This window comes from Rhynchophorus ferrugineus, unplaced genomic scaffold (assembly GCF_030347505.1).
Source record: "Rhynchophorus ferrugineus isolate W39M unplaced genomic scaffold, kcgeb_rfMv2 rfM10, whole genome shotgun sequence".
In the NCBI taxonomy this organism is placed as follows: Eukaryota; Metazoa; Arthropoda; class Insecta; order Coleoptera; family Curculionidae; genus Rhynchophorus; species Rhynchophorus ferrugineus.
This window is the reverse complement of record NW_027472589.1, coordinates 33,027,889-33,045,834: the sequence shown is the minus strand read 5'-3', so window position 1 is coordinate 33,045,834 and position 17,946 is coordinate 33,027,889. Positions and strand designations below refer to the sequence as shown.

Sequence of the window (17,946 nt, the reverse complement as noted above, 5' to 3'; positions counted from 1 at the left end):
ATCTCATGGTAATTCGCCATCTTATTCCGACATTCAGCTTATTCGTCCGATTTAACTCTCTCTGGCTTATTGGCTTTTCCGACACTCCTCAAAAAATCTTTTGCACAAAGCTATTTACATGAAACGAAATAAGGGTTGTTGTATATAGTTCAAGCCTTCCTATTTGTACAATTACAAATATCTTTTCTTCATTACTTTATTAAACATTAGCACCATTAGAAAGTTAAAATTATCTAAACAAATTGAAAGTAGCTTGATCAGACCATATTCTGATTTATAGTAGTAGTGCCTGAAATTTTTGCAAAAGCAAAAGGATTGAATTGAGTGCAGAGATTAGTTTTAAAGATCAATAGTAAAGAAAATTGAGAGTAAATTACATAACTCGAAACAACTTAACTTAGTTTAGATTTTCTGTAATTTAAGACATCAAGAGAGAGATTGCATCGCACTATAGGTGAAGCTCAATCTGTATGCGCCGAAGGAGACTTGGACGCAGTTCTCAAAGTAAAATATTTAATAGTTAATACCAGCTACAGAAATATCGACCACCATATATAAATATATACAATCGCAGATACAACTTTTCTAAAATTGACTAGGTATTTCAACTCAAAGAAACTTCCAAATCAGCTGGTATAGTGATGCCTCCGTTGTCCACCGTCCCCTCCGCGTGATCCGTATGCGGGAAGCAATTTTGACTATCCTTATCAGTCTGAAACATATAACTTTTAAGTTCCAGAGGCGGCATTTCCTTCATTTCCACTACCTGTAACTCGAACACTTTGTTTTGTTCCCCGTTTCTATCGACGACGACGCATTCACTTTCAACGTGTTTCTTCAAATGTGCCTCCAAAAAATTGGGATTGATTGTCGTGTAGGGGCAATATTTGCAAGAAAACGTGCCCTCTTTCCCTTTATGTTTGTTATTCAGGTGGCTTTTCAACGAGCCAGATTGAATACAGGTGTAAGCACAGTGGGGACACTTGTACTGAAAGGCCTAAAATACACATCGAATTATAAGTATTAAAAAACAAAAAACGTTGAAAAAACCTACCCCAACATGTTTCATGACGTGTTTCCTCAAACAATTGTAATCCCCCGTCTTGTACGGGCAGTAACTGCATTTATGGGGTTTGGCGCCGGTGTGTTGTCGCAAGTGAAGCTGAAAATAAACCGTTAAATAATAATACCGAAATGAAATCAAATCTTGTACTCAAAGCCACCTCTAACATCGCTTTTCTTGTGGTCTTGTGTCCACAAATGTTGCAAATAAATGGTTTAAATTTCTCGTGGACGGCCTGAACATGTACTTTCAAACATTTTGAATTGGCGAAGAATCTTTGGCACATATCGCATTTCTTAACTTTACTCCATGATGGTAACTGTAAGTTGAAGAATTGTTAAATGAATGGAAATATTTAAAATAAATCAACCTACCTCTTCAGGGGCTCTGTGAATTACCTCGTGATTTTTTAACTGAGACCATTGTTTAAAACTTTTGCCGCATACACTGCACAGAAAAGGTTTCTCCTTGGAATGAATTACCATATGTTTCAGAATTGGTACTAAAATTTATGAGAAAAATAAAGCAAGTGAAATTATTTCTTCCTTCGTATCCTACCAGCGTGGTAACTCTTGAATGTATTGCACATGGGACAATTGATCATCCCGAAATCAAGCCCGTGTTCCTTGTACATATGATTTCTGGCTATACGCCACATTTTGAACTTGACATCGCAATGGGAACAATTGAAGTAACTCTTGTATTTTGTGTCATGTAACGATTCGTGTTTCTTGCGAATCTCTTCTGTGGGAAACCCAGCAGTGCAACCGACAATGTTACACCTAAAAATGCAATTCAACTGCTTTATGTTTCAACAAAAATATCTTTTGTAAAGTATTTTACTAAACTTTTTTGGTAATTATTACTTGATTTTTTGGTGGGCCCTCTCCTGTTTTTTGATGACATTCACGGTAAGATCACTTAACATGGAGGACTTTCTATAAATTATTGTCTTACACTCGTTCTCTTCTGGATCAATTGCTTGTTCATTTTTACTAGGTTCCACCATTAAATTGTGAGTCTGTGATTAAATATTGATGACTAATTATAAGAATGCTAACATAATAATAATAATAGATGTGTACGTACTTCAATCATGTGCTGCCTTAAATCATTTTTACTGGTACAAACATCATGGCAAACACTACAAACATATACTGTATACTCCTTTTTCAGATTATTCTCTTCCATTTTACTTTTTTGATTAGTTTTAATTAATATAGATACTCCATTCCCAGTCAAATAGCCTGGATGCTTTTCGCTAATGTGAACTTTAATTTGCTCCAAAGACTCACATAAATGTGAACAAACCCTGCACTTGTTGGCTCGCACAGCGTAGAAAAGATCACTTATGTTTGTTGTATGCTGTTGATTTTTGGAACCCTTCAGGACAGACTTATCCAGCAGCAAAGAATTACCATCATTATCAAGAAGTTGAACGACTCGCGCTTCCTTGTTAGTACGTTCTGCACTTTCCTCAGGGCTACTTTTTTGGTTGTCACACTTACTATGATTTTTTTCGTCATCTTTATGCTGATCGTCGTGCTCGGTTACGTTACCTTCATTGACGTCGATAAGTTGTTCTTTAAATATATTAAAATTTAACACATTAATATATTTTGTATTACTTAATTACCTTCAGTGATCAAGGGGTTAGTTAATAGTAAAGGAAAGCCCTCGGAAGGCCAGTCGGCTGTATTAATTTCGGTAAATATGGGTTCTTCCGAAAACATTCCCACCTCGCTCGTTTCTAGCAAGAACGTATTGGGAGTCTCTGTATCATTCAAAAATTTTAAATAAGAATTTGTTTCATCCTCCGTGTCCATTATGACCATAGAAAAAATAGAAATTTCACGGTATAGGCGACCTTGGGGAAATGTTTTGTTTAGTTCAATCAACTGTAGCGCTGCGATCGCAAATTGTGATTGGCAGTTTAAATTGCAGGTGCCGCCACTAACATGAAATGTGATTGGTCGATCAAATTGTGTGAAATCAGCATTTTCTATAGGCGTCCATTTTTATGTTTGTTGTTTGTAGGTTATGGTTTTTGTTTAGATCACGAAATTTTCGTTTTACGTTGTGCATATTTTCTGTTTTACATTAATTATTATGGGGTAATAATATAAAAATTGATGACAATACGTCAGTGTAGTAAAAGATGTAGTGTACCGGGGTAAAATTCTACTACGGAAATTAGACATCGTTTCCCAAAGAATGATCTCGATACTTTCCAAAAATGGGTTGATCAAGTAAATAATAGTAAGTTACCTGGATAAACCACAATGCAAATATATCAACGTCATGGTGTTTGTTATGGACATATTAGTGAAAAATTTAGAATTATCCTTCCTTCACGAACAGGTATTTGGGTAAATGCATATCCATCATTGGTTTTATCAGGTACATATAAAATTATCTATCTACTACATGTCTGTTTATATATTGTTTGTTTACAGAAACTCAAAAACTTATGAAGATGTTAGTAGTAATAAAATTCAATTAATCTACCAAGTTGTGCGTATGTTGTCAATGTGATGTCTCTACATAAAGAAGTCTTACAAGAAGGTAATAATTAATATAACTGGATAATTAGTAGTAATAAATACTACTTTTAATTGTAAAATATCCCTAAAATATTTGCAATACTTTAACTTTTTAGAACAATCAGTGTTCAATCATTTTATAGTAGAGGAATTATATATTTAAATTTGATTGCCTTGTTAAGAAAATATTTGTTATGGTGCCATCAATTAAAAATTTAATTGCTACTTTTAGGGAATTTATTAACTTAAAGAAATCTATTTTGTCTAAATTTACAAATAACTACATTTGTTTAACAAATCTTAACCAAGATTGCTTAAAGATTTTTGTTGGATCTATTAGAGGTCATAGAGGTAGAAACAGCATCCTTCCCCTAGTATGTTCGAGAAATTTCTAAAAGGGCTCATCATTTCATTTTTTTCACATCATTCGCCCGGAGCAAATTGTGAAGAAGATGAACATGTTGGCGCTTTAGATAACTTACATTATTTTTTAACTGGAGATGTAGCATCACCAGAGGTTGTAGAATCACCAGTTGAGTCTATATTTTCAGTTCCAGAGAACTTTGCTCTGAGGAAAACAAGAGTGGAACGTTGCACGTTAGTCTATATTTCAGGCTATTTGATAAAACTTCTGAGAAAAAAGACAACGTGCAATATCTGTCTACATTCTACATTAAGTAGTTCCACAGATCAAAAACTCGATACTGATTTTATAGAAGCGATGCAGCCGCGTAGACCCAAATTAACAACTCCATCAAGACTGTTTTACTATACTGTTTGTAGATCTTTAAGCTATCTCTTATTTAATACCTAGATTTTGTCATAAAAATAGCATATCTGTTATTCTGAGAGATGTCTTAAAAAAACACATAAATTTTAAACGTTTCAACTGCCCAGTCCATAGCGATTTTGAAGACCACATTTTAAATCTTATTGTCAAATGTTCATTGTATTTTTGGGTTAAACAAGTTAATTCAATATTAACAGGGAAGGACTTAAAGTTTACCTTCAGTATAGCACAAATACAAGATAGAACTCTAATAGATCCTATAAAATTGATGGCACTAAACAAATACGAAAAAGGGAGCAGGCGTTATAGAAGAGTATTTTAATTATTTTGTCTGGAGTATGGGGCTTTTAATTTTTTTTATTTACATTTTTGTAGTTTATTTATTTTTGCTTTTTGCAATTATGTATATTTCTGTTGTTTTTTATTATTATTTATATTATTTACATTTATGTATATTTGTATAGGATTTTATTTTAATAAATTAGTTTTTTAAATTAAATTCGATTTTCATTCAAATATTATTGGCCAGCAAATGTGACGTCATAAAATAGTCACGTGAAATGGCTGACCAATCAAAGCAAATTATTTTCCTTACAGGATTCTATATAATATTTTTAAACTAACCAATCAAATTCACGTTGTCAGCGCCACCAATGATTGGACTAAACAAGATTTTGCCCCACCACTTAGCATTGTAGTTGCACACCCCTGATTATGACAATTTAAATCGTAAACAAAGAAGTTAGGTTAACAACTGTCATATTAACAGCTTTTAAATTAACCTCTTGGCAACACTGACTAATTGATTATCTTGTTTATTTTTTGTATTGTTTATATTTAAAAATAATTTATAGACTCTGTCATGTGTAATTTGTGTGAATATTGATTCTATTATACAAGTTTATCAGATAGCTGAAATTAAATAAACCGAAGCTTGAATCATATGTTTTCACTCAAGATTATCATTTCAAGCTAAATCCAAAAAAAAACATATACTGTGAATATTTTAAATTTCATTTTTATATGCAAATAATACAATACCGAATTTGATGATAAGTGTACGCCGAACTTAAAAATTTGAGGCAAGTATGATAAACTTACCAAATAAAATATTTATCAGTTAATGTGACTCAATAGTGTATTTAATTGCATAGTGTTGGGGCAGTTTCGTTTAAGTAGAAATGAAGATACGTAATATTTTAACGTCCTTTCGGACTCATAGAGCCAGAAAACTTACATTATCAGATTCTGTGAGTTTCGAGGATTTTTGCAACGATGTGCCAGCTGAGAGATGTCCCAGAGTTAAAGAATCGTCGTTGAATGGTTCTTTCGATATATCGCCATTGAAAATTAAGGTAACAGCTACTTTTTTGTTCACGGGCTCGATTAATTTAATGAACTATCATTAGTTATCCAGTTATGAAAGATTCGCACGTGAGCCTGATATCGAAGTCGGATCTTCTCGTCCCAGCTTGGCAACAGTGTTACTATTTATCGTTCTTTCGGCTGTGTTTTTGATCCTTCCAATTATATATCTGTTGAATTGTTTTGATATTATCTATGAACATCAAAACTTGAAGCACAATCCTATTGTTCCACCTGTAAGTATTTTTGTAGGTAGTCAATATGGTTTGCATAAATTAATTTCGGTAGGACTACGACTCCAACGCGGACTTTCACAAATATCCCTCCAGAGGAGCGTATAACCCTGTTTTGCTGCCTAATCCGCCCTCTCCGAATTACAAACAGTGCAAACTGCTGTCTGATAATGAGAAATTTGACTGTTATCCAGAAGGGGGTGCTAGTCAAGAGGGATGTGAGGCGCGAGGATGCTGCTGGATACCCGCCAAGACCAAAACAAAAAAAGTATCGGGAATCGCCCACATAGGTGTGCCCTATTGCTTCTACCCTCCAGATTACAACACTTACATGTTCTTGAACGTCAGCGAAACCGCCTTTGGGCTGGTGGCCTTCTTGACGAGATCCTATCAGACGGCCTATCCTGATGACGTCCAAGTTATCCAATTAATCGTGAAATACGAAACGGACAATAGGCTCCATGTTAAGGTACATTCTTTGTTGGATAAATTCTCCATTTTTTTTATAGTGGTACATTTTTAGTTGATCGACCCATCAAGAAACAGATACGAGCCGGCTTATCCCGAACTGCCCATTGTTGATACCGCTGCGGAGGATTTGAACTACATTTTTGAGCTGGACACGTTCAAGGCTGGTTTTAAAGTCGTCCGGAAATCCGATAACACGACGCTGTAAGTAACCAACGTTATCATTATTTAAACAAAACATTATTTCTGATGCGCCTATTGAAAATTATAGGGATCTAAAATTGTAAGTTAAGTCAGCAAAGGTTCTCATCTTGCAAACACGATTTGCTTTATTTCTTAATTTTTGTTACTGTTTTCTTTGATAAAGAATGTTTGGTTAAAAAACATGAAGATAACATTTGCGGACAGAATTTGTAATGTTTCCGCGATAGGACAGTGTTATCTCGGCTATTGAAATGGGGGGAGGGTGCTCTAACAACAACTTTATCAATATCAGTTGTTTATTAAGACCTCATCTTTAGAGATAATAACATTTGGCGTAATGATTGATTTGAAAAACTACCTTACGATGTGTTTACACATTGACTATACTCGGAATAAATTTTATTTCTGCTAAAAACATTTTAAACGATATTCACGTCTGTGCCAAAAGGCTAGAATAGCAACGGCATCTGTGTGTGACGTCACGCTTTCTTATACCCCTGACTGTTTGTATGACTGTGATACATCATTTTAATTATTTCCTGAATTCTATATTTTATATATTTTATATTGATGATGTGCAGTTTCCTTCAAATATTTAGTCGATTTATAGCAAATTTGATTTGATGATTAGTCTTAAGGAATCTTTTAACTGATGTTTGTTTTTAGTAACTTGGGTAGCACAAAATAGCTACGAAATATCAGATAAATGCCGCAGATAATATCGAAACAAAGCAACAAGTTCGAACGATATATCAGAATATCATGTTAACGAAAGTGTGACCTCATAGGTTTCTGATCTTTCGGTCTTTTGGCCTAATATAGCGAATAGTTTGTTTTGTATTTATAATGAAGTAAAATATAACTGCATTTGTAATCTAAAGGGAAATTATTTTTTACAGAATCTTTGTGCAGCGATTCTTTGTTTTATTTTCATATAATACCTATTGTTTCTATAAATCGTTAATTCGATTTTATAAAAATCGTTAATTCGATTTTTTATCAACAATACCAAAGAAATCGTTGAAACGCGTAAAGTACTAGGAATGTATGTTCCTCGTTATTGTGATCCTTATACATTAGGAACTTGTAAATGTAGTTGTAATAAATGATTAGTCATCGCACTAATATCAGAGAGGAAATAATATAAATAAAACTGACCTTGTTTTAGAAAAGTTGATGAGATGCAGGGTATGTTTTGTGCTTTTTGTTTCTATATATATATATATAGACGAGGAATGATAACATAGGTTTATAGATTCGACGCCAATAACTTTCTAAACTTCGTCTTCTCCGACCAATTCCTTCAAATCAGCAGCAAATTGCCGTCCAAATATGTTTACGGAATCGGAGAACACACATCCGATTTGCTCTTAGACGTCGAATGGACCAGGTTTACTCTGTGGAATCACGACTTACCGCCGATGTATAACGTAAGCATTTTTTACTGTGTACAGTGAACATAAACTCTGAGGTTAGCAAAAGGGCCGCTTTTTTGTTGATAAGGAAATTTATTTTAAGGAAAATCTCTACGGCTCCCACCCATTTTATCTTGTTATGGAAAATACTAGTAACAGTCATGGAGTATTTCTCTTCAACAGTAACGCAATGGGTATGTTCCCGTTTGTTGTATATAAACATGATTTTTAAGATTTGTTTACCGTAGATGTACTTTTTCAACCCGCCCCGGCCATCACCTTCCGCACGATCGGGGGTGTTCTCGATTTATATTTTTTCTTGGGTCCGTCGCCGAGCGACGTCGTCGCCCAATATACCGAACTAATCGGAAAACCATACATGCCCCCCTACTGGGGTCTAGGGTTCCATTTATGTAGATTCGGGTACAATTCGTTGAACAACACACGCGAGATAATGGAGAAGAACATCGCCGCAGGAATACCTCTGGTGGGTTGCTGTCGTTGTTACCTGATTCTATTTACTTAATAATCACCTGACCACGTAGGACACGCAATGGAACGATTTGGATTACATGAAGTCCAACAACGACTTCTCGTACGACCCGGTGGCGTTCGAGGGGCTGCCCGAATTCGTCCAAGAGCTACACCAGAGGGGCATGCACTATATTCCTCTGATCGACCCGGGCATCAGTGCCTCGGAGACTCCGGGCACTTACCCGCCCTACGACATCGGAATCAAGATGAACATCTTCGTCCAGAACAGCAGCGGACAACCGTTCGTGGGCAAAGTGTGGAATAGAGAGTCGACGGTTTGGCCGGACTTTACCGATCCCAATACGGTTGATTACTGGACGTTGATGCTGAAGAATTTCCACGAGCAGGTGGCTTACGACGGCGCTTGGATCGACATGAACGAACCCTCGAACTTCCTGTCGGGTTCGTTCAACGGTTGCCCCAAGTCGCCCCTGGAAAGTCCGCCCTACGTCCCCGCTGTGGATGGAGGTTACCTCAACTACAAGACCATGTGCATGACCGCCAAGCACAAGGCGGGTCTACACTACGACGTGCACAATTTGTTCGGGTTCGCCGAAGCCATCATCACGAGTTTGTAAGTTGAAACGGTCGAGATACGTGGGTTATTACTAAAGTTACGTTGCAGTGCGATGGCGGAGATCCGTGGCAAGAGGCCGATGGTGATATCGAGGGCGTCTTTCACTGGCCAGGGACATTACAGCGGTCATTGGAGCGGCGACGTGTTTTCGTCCTGGGACGCCTTACAAAACAGCATTCCGCGTAAGTAGTTTGGATTTTTCTTTGCTCGCCATCATCGGGACGCTTTTCATAGACCTGCTCAGCTTCAGCCTGTACGGCATGCCTCTGATGGGCGCGGATATTTGCGGCTTCAACTGGAACACGACCCAGGCCTTGTGCAATAGGTGGCAGCAACTGGGCGCTTTCTATCCCTTCTCCAGAAACCACAACACGGACGATGGCATCGTAAGTCCCGACTGAACAGTACTCTTCAATCCATCTCATTCTAAACCCTGACTTTAATTCAAGCCGCAAGATCCAGTATCTATGGGAGACCTCGTAGTCAAGTCGACCATAAAAGCCCTCACTGTCCGGTACGAGTTGCTTCCCTATCTGTACACCCTCTTCTATAGGGCGCATGTTTATGGCGAGACGGTATCGAGACCGCTGTTTTTCGAGTAAGCAACTGAGTGGTAGTTTGATTAGTTCGCCGCTTATTAGTTACGTTGCAGGTTCGCAAAGGATAACGAGACCTGGTCCGTTGACAGCGAGTTCCTTTGGGGTGGTGCCCTTTTGATAGTGCCCGTTCTTGAGGTAAGTGACAATTCTGAGGGCGTCGCATCTAGGAAAATGTATAGGTGATTTGTACATTAATTTAATGTAGACAAGACTACAATTGTATATAAACTACTTCCACCTAATATTCCACAATCGACAAAGGTATTTCTCAGTTATCAAAATATGTTATTCTCTTAATATATATTCTCCAAGCTGAATACGCCGAATGGACTATAGGTCTGTCTATTTAAAATTCATCTATAAAAAACGAACGTAAGTTTTAACAAACGCATATGCTCCGTCAAAAAATTGCGATGAATATAAAGTTTTGATATGAACGCAAATAATACTAAAATATTAACATTCAACACGCGAGGAGTTCAAAAAAAGTAGAATTTTATTAGAAAAAGTGTCAAGCACCTCTAAAACACTTCAAATTTGATACCATCTCCGTATTACAGGTATATTATTAGTCATTACAAGTTATCTAACTTGGTGTTATGGGTATGATTCAGATATCAATCAAGCGTTAAGCCCGAAAATAAGCTGCAGATCTTTCAGATCAAGTCTGTTTGAAGGGGAATATAATGGACATTTTAGTGTTCATGGAATTGTTCATATTTTCCTTGCCCAGACTTATCGAACTCTATTATTTGGAAATGTTGTAAACTGAAGGAACTGGATGATACCAGAGTCGAAGAATAGACTCTTCAAACAGTGAAAGAAAAAACTTGACAATTATCGCAATTGTACTGATGAAGATCTAAGAGAAAACTGCCATTAAAGTGATAGGAAGCAACATTTGAATGAAAATAGCTGAAAAGCATCAATTATATAACAACAATATCATTTTATAGGATGTTCCAATTTGGGACCGTGATACTATGTTTAATAGTGGTTATACGGCAATAATTATTGTTTACATATGTTTAGGAAGGTGCCATATCTGTGTTAGCCTACATACCAGAAGGTGTGTGGTACGAGTACTACAACAAGTACTATTTTGAGAGTAAAGGAGAATATTTGAACATCAGTGCTCCTTTGGACACTATTCCCGTGCTAGTCCGGGAAGGGTACATTTTGCCACAACAGGAAGCCAAACAGACAACAACAGCATCCAGGAAAACTAAATTGAGGCTTCTGGTAGCTCCAGACGTCAACGGAAATGCTTCCGGAGAACTGTTCTGGGACGATGGTGATTCTTTAAGTGAGTAATCAAACCACTTCTTCCGTAAACTCGCATCTCAAACGCTGATATGTCTCTTTTAGATACGATTGAGGAGAAGCTTTACAGTCTGGTGAGGTTCAGTTTGCAAAATAATACTTTAAGAAGTGAAACTGTGAACTGGTTAGGAGAAACCCCACCAAACTTGGGCACCGTAACAGTGTTAGGTGTCCAGAAACCGGTCTCGTCGGTGGTAGTCAACGAAATATCTTTACCATTCAAGTATGATACTGTCCATCAGGTAAGTACTACCTCACAAAAATGGATTATTAGATCTGTTGTATTTTTTTTCACGTTGCTTTGCAGTATTTAGTCGTTGACGGCTTGAACATTTCTCTGGAGAAACCTTTGGTGGTTTCGTGGAACTGAGGCTACCACTTGCTAAATCGACAAGGCTTTCTATAACAATTTAATGTTTACGCTCTATCGATTATATTTTATTATGTACTTTTAGCTCTTTTTTGCTTTTACTTTTCATTATATGTAAACCAAAGATTAAACAAAACCAATAATCAAACAATGAACAGAACTCAACTCCTGTTTAAAGAAACTGAACGGTTTCTCTGTGATAATTTTGTTTGTGTTGATGTGCCAAAAAAATAACGCCCTTTGTTAAATGTAATTAACTTTTGCTGAAGATTTAAAGAGTATATGTATGCTTAGTAGGTTCAAGCGCCGATAATTGCGGTAGACTAAGTTACCGCACGAGACGAATAAACTTGATCTCCCCCACCCCCTCTTTACCTACTTATATAATATGCATACATCTAGATGTAAGGAGTGTTTTTGCACAAATTTTCGTTGAAACTTACTGCACCTCATATTCGTCCATTTTATAGCTGTTGAAAAACTATACATGTGATAAAATTGAAAGAAAAGACAAGTTACCAAGTACTTAAGCCAAATTATTAACTGTGAGGATAAGCTTTCTGTTCCGTTGGTTTTAGTAATAATAAAGTATTACCATTATGACTTCTTTCATTCTTCCTTCTCTTAACTATTTTACCATTTTCCAGAATCCCTTCTCCATATGAATTTTTTTTATTAATCTCTTATAACATCAACAATTTGCCCATGGGCAATAAATATTTTTATATGATTTCCGTTACATAATATATTAACTATCCTGACATGTAGGAGATCGCTTCAGTAAGTGATCTGCTGTATACCTTATAATCCAAATGTTATTCTAGATACTATTCTAACTTATTTTAAAGTATATTCTAACTTATTCTAAAGACTATTCTGACTTATTCTAGAGATTATTAAATCTCACTCTATGTGTCTATTAATCAGTTCGTATGGTGGTTTACATTTGATCTTTGTAGAGTACTTCGCACTAACACTTCGAATGGCACTCGTTATCGGTTCTAAGGGGATATCGCGCTGAATCAGTTTGTTGGACACATAATATGGGGCATCGACGATGACTCGCAACACTTTACTCTGGAATCACTGGAGGATCTCTATGTTAGATTTACTAGCAGTGCCCCACATTTCAATACCATAGGTCCAAATGGGCCTAAATATTGACTTATACAGCAAAACCTTGTTATCTAATGATAATTTAGATTTACGCCCTATCAGTCAATACATTTGGTTTAGTTTAAGCTCAAGCTGTTTCCGTTTTGTCACTATATGTTTTTTCCATGTCAAGCCTCGATCAAAATGCATTCTCAGATATTTAACGTTGTCTGCTTGCGGAAATTCATAATTATTCAATTTTAGAGGGACATGTTCCGTAAGGAACAAACACTCATTTGATATTATACCAGTATAATTTTATTCTATTTAAATTATTTATTACATTGTTGCTAGTCATTGTCGACTGACCTACAATTTGTCTTTACATTAACCTAAATCTAGGTATATATCCAAGAGGACACATATAGTTTTAACTATATGTTAATAATAATGTTTGTGTTTTAACGCTGCTATTTTTGTATTAAATGCCCCTCACTACACTACCCAAGATGAAGTTCTTTTGAATCTGTGTGTTGTGTTCTGACGTACAAGAGTTGCAATACTTCGATATTAACATGAGAACGGTGTCCATTCTCCTTGCGATTCTCTTGATTCCTGAGTAACAGTTTGTATTTGAAGGTTTCGGTGCAAGTAAACAGTCCTATAGCATCGGGATGCATTTACATTACATTGCTTTTCCCGGAACATCCCCATAATTGAATTCCGTAGTTTCAATACTTGCTTGTATAATACTCACTTATAATGTACTCATTATTGGAATTTTATTTCAATTGACCAATACATTTTCCTTAATTTCAATTCCAGGTATAATGCAGAACATATTTTCCATATTATTAACAAACCTAAACTGGTGTGTTGATATTAGATTTTTGCTCTCTACAATCGGTTTTATTATTTTCTACACGAGTTTTTCAAATACGCTAACTATTATCTTATCGGTAGCAGTGAGATAGGTTTTACTTAATTTGGATACCAGTAAAATACCCGGAAACGTAGCTATAGTTTTATTTCTTAGATGTAAAAGTCTTTCTAAAATAATCCTGACACCACTGCTGTCTCGACTCAACTCCAGTAATGTGGAGCAAGATGTGTTAATAGATATGTCGAAAGAACACTGGTATCCGGTGGCGGATTTTAAAATTTATATAGGGGGGGGGGGGGAATTTCTTAGTATTTGCCCTAGCAAATTATTTTTTTTATTACCCCCAGTGTTTCAACAATCTGCCCAATTTCAACTATTATATATATGACATGTAGAAAATAACTTTATTAAGTGAAAAATTATAAATTAATAAGACACAAAAATAATATATCCACATACCTTTATTAGGATAATAATATTTTTACGGTGAATAAAATATAGCTACAATAATCAACAATAAAATAAAAAATGGCACAAATGTAGGCTAATATATCTAAACTCAAATAAAGCATACATTCTAGGTTTGTACACAATTAATTTATACTGCGAAACAACAGGAATACATTTTCGTAGGTCAGTGCATTCTGATTTCTATTTGGCGAATGGACATCTTTGGTTTCCGACAATAGGAACTGAACAGTTCGAGAAACGAACACGGGTTAAATTTAAGTCTTTGGTTTCCTGGATAACTAATAATTTTCCTTTAATTCATTTTGCTAGTGTAATATATTAAATATAGCTGCTACAAAATTCAAATAAAGTATTTAATCAGAGAAAGAGAGAGAGAATATCGTGAAAAAAAACTTTGCGTTCTTTAACGAGGTACAAATTACACCAACGCCGCATTCAATTTCCTAGTCATATTCTCATAGATTTCTGTGAGTTACTTAATTCTAAATATTTGGCTTGATAGGTTGGTGCGATTCAACACAGCGTAATGGCAAGACGAGAATTAGATCGTTTGTACTTTGGTCGTAGCGTTATAGTTTTATGAGGTCAGCTCTTCCAGCAGCTCCTCCGTGGATCGTTGTTCGGTTTTAAATTGCTTCATAAACTTTTCAGGCACGGTCCACTCCAACAGTATTTGGATGTTCTTCTTCAGTCTCACGGCGGGACTCACGTCCTGGTCCAGGCACGGCGCCCTCTCGCTTTTTTCGAACGAGTCGATCAGCACGTCATCGATGAGCCTTTTATTAAAGCCGAGTTTCTGCAGTCGTTCTGGGGTAGAGATTTTCTGCAGAAGGATCGCGAGCAGGAAGCGCATCTTGCTCAGAGACATGGGCGTGTCCACCGTCCGGTCCTTGTCTTCGTCCGCGGGTTTCTTGGCGCAAGTTGGCCGGTGCTCGTCCAGATCCTTCTTGGTATCGAGAAACAACTTGCACCACACGCAGCAGTAGGGTTTCTTGCTTTTGTGTATACAGAACATGTGCTTCTTCAGATGAGGTAGCTGTGTGAAGCCCGTGTTGCACAACACGCAGCGAAACGGCTTCTCGCCGGTGTGGCATCGAATGTGGAGCTTGAGGGCGGTAGAGTGCGCGAATGCTTTCCAACACACCTTGCAGCGGTAAGGCTTCTCACCGGAGTGGATCCTCTGATGGACGATGAGTTGGGAGCGCTGCGCGAAGCTGGTGCCACAGTCGGCGCACCCGTGTGGCTTTGTGTTGGTGTGCGTGCGCAAGTGCTGCGGCAGATGACCTTTGAAATCTCTGTTGCAAATGGGACACCGAAACGCTTTGATGTTCGAATGGAAACATCTCTGGTGTTTCTTCAGGGCGTCTTGCCGCAGGAACGATTTGCCGCAAATGTCGCATGTCCACTGCTTCAGGTCAAAGTGTCTGTTCTGGTGCAATTTCAGGTTTGCCCTGCAAGTGAACGCTCTGTTGCACACCTCACAGACGTAGGGCTTCTGATGGTCGTGCACCCTCTTGTGCTGGTTGAGCTGGCTGCCTCTGGCGAATCTCTTGTCGCAGAGGCTGCACGCGTACGGCCTTTCGCCGGTATGGATGCGCATATGCAGCCTGAGGCGTTCCTTCAAGGCGAATGTCTTGTTGCATTGCTCGCAGGCAAAGAGCTCCTTGAGCCTGCCATGTTTTGATACTATGTGGTTCTTCAACGACCCCGCCTGCCTGAAGGCCTGTTTGCACTCCCCGCAAATGTAGGGCCGCTCGTCCGTGTGTATCCTCTGGTGCTTTTTCAAGTCGTTCGAACCTATAAATCTTTTCAGGCAGCTGGTGCACTCGAATTTTCGTACTTTATCTTTGGTGAGAGTCATCGCGATCGGATTAGGGATTTAGTGGGGGCATGCGGTGGTGTTGCGAAGTTGCCCGAGAATAAGTTATCCAGCACCATATAGAAGTATAAGAGAAAACTTAAAACTAGCCTAAAGTTACTACGGTGAGATCCTAAAAGTTTTGTGCGTATAGCCAAGGACCAGCATGACTGTCCGACAATGAGTCTCCATCACCAGAACACCTAGAAAAATGTTTACCTCAACCAAAACAAAATCTACCAAATTACGAGACTACTGAAGGGCTGTTACTGTGATAGGGTAGATCTTTAATAGTTATTATTGTTAATGTACGTCCAAACTGCGACAACATTCCAAAATTCTACACATCATTTGTTATTGTAGATGTACTAAATAGTGTAACAAATGCACATTTATGTTTAAGTTGCCGTTACATTGAGGTATATTGCGTCAGCGTGGACGGATGTCATGTTATGCAGCGATGTTGAGTTAGTTAAGATTAAAATTATTTTGATTAATGTTAATAACGCGATTATTGAAGATCTATCTTTAATTATTCCCATATTACTTTTGTGGAGTAACAGCGAAAACTTGGGACCTCATTGATATTGTCCGGTAATAAAAAATGAAGTCTTAGTTTTCACAAAATTAATACATCTAATATTGATGAACAGCTGACAATAGATAGACTATAAAGCTTATGAAAGTATACCGGATGGATATAAAAAAATAATAAAATAATAATTTATTTCATTTACTGACCAAATAAATAAACAATAGTGTGCAAGTGCGTTTTATTTTGTCAGATGATGATCCTAAAAACTTGTTGCCTTTGTATATCATACAGAAATAAATTTCATTACATATTCGTTACACAATAATTATTAATTTTTACATGTACTGATTTTTTTAAATGTATATAATGTTTGGGATAACCAAAATGTAATTCAAACAATAAAATATATTTGTTACTTTTTTTGACTACAAAAGATATTTCATTAATTTTAATCAAATTTCCACCACTCATACTATTATAGCAAATATAAAAAGCTGGTAATAAGTTATGTAAAAATCTCGTACAAAGGACTTTTATAATGTTTATTCTGCAAAACTTTTAAAATTTTATAATTCATAACATTATAACACGATACAGTTTGTGAACCCCTCAAATGTGTTTATATACAACACTAGAACCAGTCATTTCAGGGATTGACAAACTATGATATACATGTGAGGATTAATCAGACCCATGAAACAAAGGAAATTATATTTAGAAATATTAATTTTACATTTATTTAATGTCACTGTGCAATTAAAAATACTTAATCAAGGATTATAAAATTTTAGAGATAACCTATCGCCAAAAGCATCCATTTTTAATCTGGAAATCTAGCGAATAGTAGATAATTTATCGTTATTCTAAATACCATAATGTTCCCGTAATAAATACCCAAATTTATTATTAAAGTACAATTTAGCTTGCAAACTACCATTGTTTATTTCTACACTAAAAAAATCTATCTAATATCACCTTTTCCCATTATGTGCGTCTTCGTGCTACACTTATTTTTTACAAAACATTGATTTAAATTTATTCTTACCCTTTTCCCCATATTTCTAAGATAACCGAGACTTAAATTTGTCTAAAATCTAATAACAATTAAGTGGGAGCCTGCATGCCAGCAATAGTGACACTCATTAGTAATTATTATGTCGGTATTAGCGTTGGGAACTATCGACTGAAAACAGTCGAAACAGTCGATAGTCAAAAAAATTAGCGTTATCAGTCGCTATTTTAAGTCAAATGCACGGTTCGACGGTTTTTTCAATTCGTGATGTCAGGCGAAGATGAAAATCCTTCCCTGTATAAATTGTGAGACAGGGAAGGTGGAGATAATTGCTTGGATAAGTTATTTTATTTGTGGTTATATTTTTCAACGGTAGTATAAGAGAGACGGAGATGTATAAATTCCTTCAGGAACTGATTTTAAAAAAGAAACGGAACAAAATAATTACTGAATACTATTATAATAATACTTAACATGCAATTTATAATTTAATTTTAAACGACGTAGAATACATTTTATATTTGAATGTTCTGTGCATCTCTAAAAATGATTAGATTTTTTCTATGGAATGGAATAATACTCCACAAATGTTTTATTTTATTTTAATG

General features: G+C 36.4%; 3 protein-coding genes across 5 annotated transcripts; 1 reads left to right on the top strand and 2 right to left on the bottom strand.

Moving 5' to 3' along the window:
- Window positions 1-499: 499 nt before the first annotated feature.
- Window positions 500-3,073, bottom strand: LOC143203494 (uncharacterized). Its single transcript, XM_076415669.1, has 9 exons — window positions 2,700-3,073; window positions 2,153-2,646; window positions 1,930-2,084; window positions 1,622-1,845; window positions 1,438-1,565; window positions 1,224-1,382; window positions 1,055-1,162; window positions 767-997; window positions 500-712 (listed from the first exon to the last, which is right to left on the bottom strand). Exons 1-9 carry the CDS (start codon window positions 2,896-2,898, stop codon window positions 605-607), a joined length of 1,806 nt encoding a protein of 601 aa, XP_076271784.1. The 5' UTR covers window positions 2,899-3,073; the 3' UTR covers window positions 500-604.
- A 2,097-nt stretch (window positions 3,074-5,170) lies between these two features.
- LOC143203486 (lysosomal alpha-glucosidase) lies at window positions 5,171-12,084 on the top strand. 3 transcript variants are annotated; one of them, XM_076415657.1, is made up of 16 exons: window positions 5,171-5,478; window positions 5,551-5,751; window positions 5,806-5,997; window positions 6,050-6,463; window positions 6,518-6,666; window positions 7,922-8,096; window positions 8,185-8,275; window positions 8,330-8,568; window positions 8,627-9,189; window positions 9,241-9,374; window positions 9,427-9,578; window positions 9,642-9,790; window positions 9,845-9,926; window positions 10,824-11,097; window positions 11,160-11,356; window positions 11,422-12,084. In XM_076415657.1, exons 2-16 carry the CDS (start codon window positions 5,578-5,580, stop codon window positions 11,482-11,484), a joined length of 3,048 nt encoding a protein of 1,015 aa, XP_076271772.1. In that variant the 5' UTR covers window positions 5,171-5,478; window positions 5,551-5,577; the 3' UTR covers window positions 11,485-12,084. The 3 variants fall into 3 exon arrangements, with proteins under 3 accessions (XP_076271772.1, XP_076271773.1, XP_076271775.1); XM_076415658.1 differs by having other exon boundaries at window positions 5,230-5,478; window positions 5,534-5,751; XM_076415660.1 differs by having other exon boundaries at window positions 5,230-5,482; window positions 5,534-5,751.
- Window positions 12,085-13,905: 1,821 nt separating this feature from the next.
- Window positions 13,906-17,500, bottom strand: LOC143203495 (uncharacterized). The gene is made up of 2 exons (XM_076415670.1): window positions 17,372-17,500; window positions 13,906-15,994 (listed from the first exon to the last, which is right to left on the bottom strand). The coding sequence occupies exon 2, from the start codon at window positions 15,792-15,794 to the stop codon at window positions 14,511-14,513; it is 1,284 nt and encodes a 427-aa protein (XP_076271785.1). The 5' UTR covers window positions 15,795-15,994; window positions 17,372-17,500; the 3' UTR covers window positions 13,906-14,510.
- Window positions 17,501-17,946: the final 446 nt, after the last annotated feature.

Excerpts from the sequence above, each read along its gene's own strand:
- LOC143203486 (XM_076415657.1), top strand. The coding sequence starts at position 5,578 with ATGAAGATACGTAATATTTTAACGTCCTTTCGGACTCATAGAGCCAGA. Across the intron at positions 9,927-10,823 it reads TGATAGTGCCCGTTCTTGAG|GAAGGTGCCATATCTGTGTT; the intron begins GTAAGTGACAAT and ends ACATATGTTTAG. Across the intron at positions 11,357-11,421 it reads AGTATGATACTGTCCATCAG|TATTTAGTCGTTGACGGCTT; the intron begins GTAAGTACTACC and ends GTTGCTTTGCAG.
- LOC143203494 (XM_076415669.1), bottom strand. The coding sequence starts at position 2,898 with ATGGTCATAATGGACACGGAGGATGAAACAAATTCTTATTTAAAATTT. Across the intron at positions 2,085-2,152 it reads TAAGGCAGCACATGATTGAA|ACTCACAATTTAATGGTGGA; the intron begins GTACGTACACAT and ends ATTTAATCACAG. Across the intron at positions 1,163-1,223 it reads CAAGAAAAGCGATGTTAGAG|CTTCACTTGCGACAACACAC; the intron begins GTGGCTTTGAGT and ends GTTTATTTTCAG.
- LOC143203495 (XM_076415670.1), bottom strand. The coding sequence starts at position 15,794 with ATGACTCTCACCAAAGATAAAGTACGAAAATTCGAGTGCACCAGCTGC.